The sequence below is a fragment of the Mandrillus leucophaeus genome, unplaced genomic scaffold (genome assembly GCF_000951045.1).
Source record: "Mandrillus leucophaeus isolate KB7577 unplaced genomic scaffold, Mleu.le_1.0 Scaffold581, whole genome shotgun sequence".
In the NCBI taxonomy this organism is placed as follows: domain Eukaryota; kingdom Metazoa; phylum Chordata; class Mammalia; order Primates; family Cercopithecidae; genus Mandrillus; species Mandrillus leucophaeus.
The window spans coordinates 206,639-215,002 of NW_012106264.1; the positions used below are offsets into that span (position 1 = coordinate 206,639).

Here is an 8,364-nt window from a genome sequence, read left to right on the forward strand (position 1 = left end):
AAAAAAAAAAAAAAAAAGAAAAAGAAAATGTTCCTCATTTTGAGTTAAGGGAGGTTTAATCATGGGATGAGATCTTTCACTCCAAGACGGGAGTAAGGAGGCCTTAAAAATAGAAAACTGGGCCTGGCACAGTGGCTCACACTTACAATCCTAGCACTTTGGGAGGCCGAGGCAGGCAGATCACGAGGTCAGGAGTTCAAGACCAGCCTGGCCAACACAGTGAAACCCCATCTCTACTAAAAATACAAAAATTAGCAGCTGGGCACGGCAGGTGCCTGTAATCCCAGCTACTCGGGAGGCTAAGGGAGGAGAATCGCTTAAGCCTGGGAGGCGGAGGTTGCAGTGAGCCAAGATCACACCACTGCACTCCAGCCTGGGTGACAGAGCTATACTCCATGTCAAAAAAAAAAGAAAAAATAGAAAACTGAAAAATAGGATTATCTTTTCTTTCCCACTGGGTTGATGCCATCTTCTTCCACCTAGCTTCCCAAGCTCTTCCTTCAGTCCCATGACTACAGTCTGTATTCCTTGGATGTGGAATTCATCAATGAGATCCTCAACATACGTACCAAGTGAGAATTGGGGCACAGGTAGGGCCTTGGGGAGGAAAAGCACCCAAAGCTATACACATGACCTTTTCCACTTCCCAGAGAAGTTCCTAGATTGCTTCTCACGGCTCTTCCCCATTTCTTAGACAGAAGCCAGTTTGTTTTTCTAATTCTGCCATCATGAGATTTATTTCCCATCCCTTCTTCATAGGGGCCGGACATGGTACATTCTTTCACTGACCCTCTGCCGTTTCCTGGCCTGGAATTACTTTGCACAGCTTCGTTTGGAGGTTCTACAACTGACCCGCCACCCTGAGAATTGGACCCTGCAAGCACGGTGGCGGCTCGTAGGGCTGCCTGTCCACTTGCTCTTTCTGCGATTCTACAAGCGTGACAAAGACGAGCTTTACCGGTAAGAGAGAAATGAGAAAGGACCCAAACTATAATCAGTTCCCTCTTTTGTCTTTTTTTTTTTTTTTTGAGACGGAGTCTCGCTCTGTCGCCCAGGCTAGAGTGCAGTGGCCGGATCTCAGCTCACTGCAAGCTCCGCCTCCCGGGTTCACGCCATTCTCCTGCCTCAGCCTCCCGAGTAGCTGGGACTACAGGCACCCGCCACCTCGCCCGGCTAGTTTTTTGTATTTTTTAGTAGAGACGGGGTTTCACCGTGTTAACCAGGATGGTCTCGATCTCCTGACCTCGTGATCCGCCCATCTCGGCCTCCCAAAGTGCTGGGATTACAGGCTTGAGCCACCGCGCCCGGCCTCTTTTGTCTTTTGAGATGGAGTCTCACTCTGTCACCCAGGATGGAGTGCAGTGGCGTGATCTCAGCTCACTGCAGCCTCTACCTCCCGGGTTCCAGTGATTCTCCGGCCTCAGGCTCCTGGGTAGCTGGGATTACAGGCACAACACCACACTTGGCTAATTTTTGTATTTTTAGTAGATACGGGGTTTCACCATGTTGGCTGGCTGGTCTCGAACTCCTGACCTCAGGTGATCTGCCTGCCTTAGCCTCCCAAAGTGCTGAGATTACAGATGATCTAGTCTCCCAGACAACCCTTGACCTATCCTGACTTGACTGTATAAGGACAGGGATCTTGTTTAGTTTATGTTAATGTTAAAAAAAAAAAAAAAAAGAGAGGCTCAGTATATTAGAAAAACATCTGAGCTTCAGTTTCTTCCTATACAGTACCTAGCATATGGTAGGTACTCAAATACTTACTGAACAGGCTGGGTGTGGTGGCTCATGCCTGTAATGCTAGCACTTTGGGAGGCCGAGGCAGGCGGATCACTTGAGGTAAGGAGTTGGAGACCTGCCTGGCCAACATGGTAAAACCCAAAAAATACAAAAATTAGCCAGGTGTGTGGTGTGCACCTGTAGTTCCAGGTACTTGGGAGGCTGAGATGGGAGAATTACTTGAACCCGGGAGGCGGAAGTTGCAGTGAGCCGTGATCACATTACTGCACTCCAGCCTGGGTGAGAGTGAAACCGTCTCACCAAAAAAAAAAAAAAAAAAGTACTGAACAAATGAAAAGTCCTGTCTCTTATGTTGAGCCTTACAACCTGGTAAATTTCTGCCTGGGAGTAGAATCGCAATAAAATGTTAGGCTCAGCCACAAACATTGGATATAAGTTTTTAAACCAGCAGTTCCCAAACTGCTGCATGGTAGAAATGCCCAAGGATCGTTAAAAAATATTGATGCCAAACACTGATTTAATTGAGACGGGACAACCTAAGCACTGAGATGTTTGTAAGTTGCCCAGGTGATCTAATATGTAGCAGAATTTAGAGACTACTCGTTTAAACAAATGCTTGAATTCAGCTTTGGGACCAGTCACCTTCTCCCTCAGTAAGCCTCCCTGTATTCCCCAGGACCTATGATGCCTACTCCACTTTCTACCTGAATTCCAGTGGCCTCATTTGTCGCCATCGTCTAGATAAAGTGAGTCCTAGGTAGGGCTGGGTGGGGTGAAGGGTAGAACATCTGTGTGCCTCCCGCAACTGGCATTAACCTTTCTCCTTGCAGTTGATGCCTTCACACTCACCTCCAACGCCTGTGAAGAAGCTGCTAGTGGGAGCCCTGGTGGCCCTGGGGCTGTCAGAGCCAGAACCTGACTTAAACCTGTGTTCCAAGCCCTGATCCTTGACCTTTGAGTGGGGGCAGCACTGAAGACTGCTAAGCCCAAGAGAAGGAGGTGGAGGCAGCCAAGAATCTCAGGAGCCAGCTTCCTCTCTTTTCTCTCCTGCCTTCCTTTCCATCTCATGCTGTGTAAAGCTGCTCTGTAATTTAACTTGTAAATAATAAAGTTTAACTGACTATATGAGATAGAATTTCATGTATCACTTTCTCTAGATCCCAAATATTCCCACAAGCTTTATTCCAAAAATAATTTTATTTAATAGGTATTAAATAATGTATAGAAGGAAAAGGAGCTGGTGTCACAGGTTCTGTTTACGTCCTTCTCTTACCCTAGCTCTTCTCGTGTTTTGCCTATTTTTTTGGGCATTTTCTTAGCATGGGGATCTTCTAGCTCCTTGGCCTTATAATAATGGGGAGCCACCTCCAGAAGCCAACTGCTCTCAATCTCCAGTACCTAGGAGGAGAGAGAAAAGATCAATGGAGTTCCCTTCTTTCTAACATAGATCTTTTGTGTATTATTATTTTTTTCTTAAATTGAAACAGGGTCTTGCTCTGTTGCCCAGGCTGGACTGCAGTGGCGTATCATGGCTCACTGCAGCCTCGACCTCCCAGGCTCAAAGCAGTCCTTCTGCCTCAGCCTCCCAAGTAGCTGAGACTACAGGCACACATCACAGTGCCCCATTAATTTTTTGTATAGATGGGGTCTCAGTATGTTGCCTGGGCTGATCTTGGCCTCCCAAAGTGCTGGGATCCTGCCTTGGCCTCCCAAAGTGCTAGGATGGTTTACAAGAATGAGCCACTATGCCCAGCCCCAACCTAGATCCTCATGTGTGTGGTCAAAAGTTATCTTTCCTCTTTGACTGCAGGGCTAGGGGTAAAGGTGCCTGGCTCTATTATTATACATCCAAAGGGCAGATACACCTCTATGTGTTATTCAAGATACCAAATAAGCTATTCCTAAGAAAAGTCTAGAACAACATGCCGGGCGTGGTGACTCACGCCTGTAATCCCAACACTTTGGGAGACTGAGGCGGGCAGATCATGAGGTCAGGAGTTCGAGATCAACCTGGCCAACATGGTGAAACCCTGTCTCTACTAGAAATACAAAAATTAGCTGGGCGTGGTGGTGGGCACCTGTAATCGCAGCTGGAGGCTGAGGCAGGGGAATTGCTTGAAACTGGAAGGCAGAGATTGCATGAGCTGAGACTGTGCCACTGCACTCCAGCGTAGGCTACTAGAGTGCGAAACTCTTGTCTCAAAAAAAAGAAAGAAAAGCCTAGAACATAGACAAAGTACACTCTGTGAGACAAGAGACACTCTGCTTTGTTCATTATAGCCCCAGCACCTATACAGTAGCCATTCAAATATGTATTGAATAAATGTCTAGTTCTCAGATCTTGGAAGATGCTGACACCTGTTAGAAAGGATGTCTTTGGGCTGGGCACAGTGGCTTACAACTGTAATCCCCGCACTTTGGGAGGCCGAGGCACGCATTTAAGACCAGCCTGGCCAACATGGTGAAACCTCATCTCTAACAAAATACCAAAAATTAGCCAGGCATTGAGGCTTGCACCTGTAATCTCAGCTACTTGGAAGGCTGAGGCATGAGAATATCTTGAACCCGGGAGGCAGAGGTTGCAGTGAGGCTAGATTGCGCCACTGCACTCCAGCCTGGGCAATAGAGCGAGACTCAGTCTCAAAAACAAAAACAAAACAAAGGATGTCTTTCTATTTTACCCTACCTTCCTCTTTCTGTACCAGTCCCAGCAACTTGAACCTGGGTTCTTAGCTTGTCAGGATACCATCGCTCTACATAGTCTCCACCTGTGTGGGCACAGGATGTTGTCCTCACCTGTCTCATGAACTCTTTGGTAGTCAAGACAAGTTCGTGGTAGAGCAGCCAGCGTGGCTGTTGCTCAAAGAGGGAGGAGTTGGGATGAATGAAGACCGTCTGCTGCTGTTTTACTGTGCGGTAGCCGCTCCGAGTCAACCGTGCCGTGTGGTAAAAGTAACCAGCAGTGATGGCCTAAGGAGCAGGCAGGAAAGAAAATCAATGGAAAAGGCAGACATCTGGGGACCCTAAGAGCTCACTACCTTTTTAATTCCAGCTTCAGGAAAACTAGAGAGGTAAGGAATGCATGAAGAACTTCCCAGGAATGAACCTTCAGTGGTCTGGGGAAGAAAGGGCCCTGGGAGGACACCGTCATACACAAGGGGAAGAGGGCATGCTCTCAGGCTGGAGGAACTGCCGCATGCCCCTAGAGAAGCTTGCTCCTGGGAAGGTACTGGGGGTGGAGAGCAGGAGGCTGAAGAAATGCTGACCTTGCGTACACGGATATAGTCCCCCTGGCAGGAACTGAGACCAACTTCCACACGTTCCAAGAGCCCTTCCAGCTGTTCCCGCACATCCCGGGCTCGGCGCATTGATCTGAACTGTACAAAGTTCTCATAGCACCACTGGGAAGAGTAACCACTCTCAGCCCACTGGGAAAAGGATTAAAAAGAAAGGAGAGACAGTTAAGTATACAGTAGGACTAAAGTCCCCCGGTGTCTCTCATTCCCACTCACCCAAGCCCAGTGACCTGTGTGTAAACGTTTAGCAGAACCAGGTGGTCACCACCAGGGAGAAAGAAGTTGACACGGGCATTGTCAGCATGGACGACCTTGTCCTTTGGTCGGTAGAAGATGGAGTTGTTGACAGAGAGCATGGCAGCCACTGTCAGGATCTCCTCTGAACAGCTGTACCTGGGACAGGAAAGGGAAAGCATGAGTTCAAAGCAAGACACATAGGAACAGATATGGTGGAGTGGGGAGTGATCACTGTGTGATGGATGTTTCCTCATGTGGAAAAGGCTGGTTGGCCTAATGGCTACAAAGCAGCCAGCAGATAGATTCTGGCAGCAGCCTGGGGGTCAAGGAGGTAGGGGCCATAGATGAAACACAGTCACAAAGGAGGGACATCCATGGAGGCAGGAGCAGGAAACACTGGGGACTTCTGAGGCTTCTGCAGAAAGTGTGCATTCACTATGTGTATTTGGAAAAGATCTCTGACAGCAGAGGAATGGCATTTAAAGGTCGTCCCTCCACAGCTACATTAAATGTTCCAGTTTCAAACCTTAGGAACGAGTAAGTTCCTCAAGGGGCCAGGCACAGTGGAATCAAGGATAGGATCAAGTGTCTTACCCTTGTTGGCCTCAAAAGAGGGCAATCAGAGTTATCTAATAATTTATTATGTGTTAAAGGATAATATGATGAAGACAAAAAGACAAAGAAGACCCCAGAGACAAGAGGAGGCCTGGCCAGTATGTGTGCTGGGGGACCAGGTGGAGGGGAGGGCTTACTTCTCAGAGGCTAAGATCATTTTGGACAGCATGGGGTCCACCGGCAGCTCTGCCATCTTTCGACCAGACTAGGGAGAGGAGAGAGAGAGTTGAGCCCAGTCCTCCCTCAGGTTTCCCACTACTACTACAGGGGCCCCTGGAGCCATCCTGACCCCTATCATCCTGCCCCAAGCCATGCTGCCCCCCAACTCACCGTAGTGAGCTCCCCAAGGTGGTTGAGGGCTCCCAGAGCATACAGCTGCTCCAAAGCCAGCAGCAGTGTCTCATATGGTGGAGCGTCCAGGAAATCAAAGTGCATTAGGTCATGGATCCCTAGACAGAGGTGTACAGATGGAACACAGTCCCTTCAAAGGACAGTGACTCCAGCCCCTCCCTCCTCTCTCAGGTAGCCCAATCACCTAAGCTCTTGAGCAGCAACACAACATTGCCCAAGCTGGTCCTCTGGATCTCAGGCACTGTGGTTTCCTCAAGCTCGTGCTGATAGGCCCAGGCGGTATACAGGCGGAAGCACTTCCCTGCAGCCACTCGACCTGCCCTGCCAGCTCGCTGATTGGCTGAGGCCTGGAAAGAAAGGAGAGCAGGCTGGCTGACAATTTGGTCAGGGAAAAGAGAAAAGGCAGTATTTACACAAGAAATCTGGAAGGATGCAAACTGCTCATCCCCACTCCCTAGGAAGCCCCCACTCTGCTTCTGAGTTGGACCTTCTCTGGGCCAACTCCACCTCCCCCACCCCCATGCATTCCCAGGCTGACCTTGCTGCAGGGTGTGACAGTGAGTGATTCCATGCCTGTGCGGGGGTTGTAGCTCTTCTGCTTACAGAACCCTGGATCCAGCACATAAATGATGCCCTCGATGGTGAGTGATGTCTCAGCAATGTTCGTTGCCACAACCACCTGAGTGAGAGGATATGGGGTCACCCAGTGACCCCACCTACCTAGTTACCCAGAAAAAGTAATCTTGGAAAGTTAGGAGTAGTGAAGCAATTGCAGTAAGGCGCAGGAGCTGAAGGAATTAGTATTCAAGGTCAGGAGCAGGGAACAAGTCCAAAAGACAGGGGAGAGGGAAGCGGGGGCTGGGAGATAGCAGGGCCATAGGAGGAAAGAAAATGGAGAAGAGGATTTAGGGTTTTTTTTGGGGGGGGTTGGGAAATGGGGGTGTTCAAGTTCCTGCCCCATCTTCGCCACCACCGCTTTCATCTTCACACAACACTTCCTGTAAGAGCCTCCTAACACGTCTTCCTGCTTCTGCTCCTACCCTGTCACATGGCATCCAGGACAGTCCTTTTAAAATACAAACCTGTCACATCACTCCCCATCCTTCAGTGGCTTCCTATCCTACTCTAGAATTTAATCCAAGCCCCTTAAAAGCCTGGATCACCTACCCCAGCTGCCTTTCTGACCTCATCTGCTAGCACTCCACCACCTCCCTCACTCCTCTCGCACACTGCTTTGCTCTGCCCCCATAAGTGCACTCCTTACTGGATTATTTGCATCAGCTGTTCCCTCTGTCTGGCACACTCTTCTCAAAGGTATCAGCCTGGCTCCTTCCCTCACCTGGTTTGGGTCTCTGTTCCACTTTCCCCTTACTGAAGAGGCCCTCACTACACCTCAAGGAAAATACCTTCGTGCCAGTCCTCACTCCCACCCCTCAGAGTCAAGTTCCATCCTGCTGTGCTACCTTGTATCTCTTCATAGCACTGGCCACAAATTGACATTATGTATTTATGCATCCACTGTTTCCCCAATAGACCACAAGTGCAAGTTTGTTAGGCTAGGGACTTGTTTTGTTCATCACTGTATCATCAACCCCTGTGTACCTGACACACAGAAGGAACTCATTAAATATTTGTTGAATGAAAGTTAAATCTCTGCTCAAAATCCTTTGATTGCTACTCAGCTGTCTAAAGTCCAAACTTCGCCGGGCACAGTGGCTCATGCCTGTAACCCAGCACTTTGGGAGGCCAAGGCAGGTGCATCACTTGAGGCCAGGAGTTCAAGACCAGCCTGGCCAACATGGCAAAACCCCGTCTCTACTAAAAATTAGCTGGGTGTTGGCCAGGCATGGTGGCTCATGCCTATAATCCCAGCACTTTGGGAGGCCAAGGTGGGTGGATCACCTGAGGTCAGGCATTCAAGACCAATCTGGCCAAAATAGCGAAACCTCATCTCTACTAAAAATACAAAAAATTAGCTGGGCGTGGTGGAGGGCGCCTATAATCCCAGCTGCTAGGGGGGCTGAGGCAGGAGAATCGCTTGAACCTGAGAGGCAGAGGTTGCAGTGAGCAGAGTTGGCGCCACTGCACTCCAGCCTGGGCAAGAGTGAGACTCTATCTCAAA

The 8,364-nt window shown here is 49.2% G+C and overlaps 2 protein-coding genes across 3 annotated transcripts in view; one reads left to right on the top strand and one right to left on the bottom strand.

The window, feature by feature from the left end:
• The window catches only part of LOC105553115 (chromosome unknown open reading frame, human C6orf136), a 7,032-nt gene extending 4,056 nt beyond the window's left edge, over positions 1–2,976 (top strand). The window contains exons 3-6 of the mRNA XM_011999071.1: positions 484–572; positions 760–960; positions 2,420–2,489; positions 2,574–2,976. Coding sequence (XP_011854461.1) covers positions 484–572; positions 760–960; positions 2,420–2,489; positions 2,574–2,687 — 474 coding nt within the window. The 3' untranslated portion in view covers positions 2,688–2,976. The remainder of the gene's footprint in view (positions 1–483; positions 573–759; positions 961–2,419; positions 2,490–2,573) is intronic.
• The window catches only part of DHX16 (DEAH (Asp-Glu-Ala-His) box polypeptide 16), a 28,621-nt gene continuing 23,152 nt past the window's right edge, over positions 2,896–8,364 (bottom strand). For both annotated transcript variants that reach the window (XM_011999069.1, XM_011999070.1), the window contains exons 13-20: positions 6,781–6,921; positions 6,427–6,589; positions 6,222–6,340; positions 6,029–6,096; positions 5,270–5,432; positions 5,010–5,171; positions 4,540–4,713; positions 2,896–3,141 (exon numbers count right to left, since the gene is read on the bottom strand). In XM_011999069.1, coding sequence (XP_011854459.1) covers positions 3,013–3,141; positions 4,540–4,713; positions 5,010–5,171; positions 5,270–5,432; positions 6,029–6,096; positions 6,222–6,340; positions 6,427–6,589; positions 6,781–6,921 — 1,119 coding nt within the window. In that variant the 3' untranslated portion in view covers positions 2,896–3,012. The remainder of the gene's footprint in view (positions 3,142–4,539; positions 4,714–5,009; positions 5,172–5,269; positions 5,433–6,028; positions 6,097–6,221; positions 6,341–6,426; positions 6,590–6,780; positions 6,922–8,364) is intronic.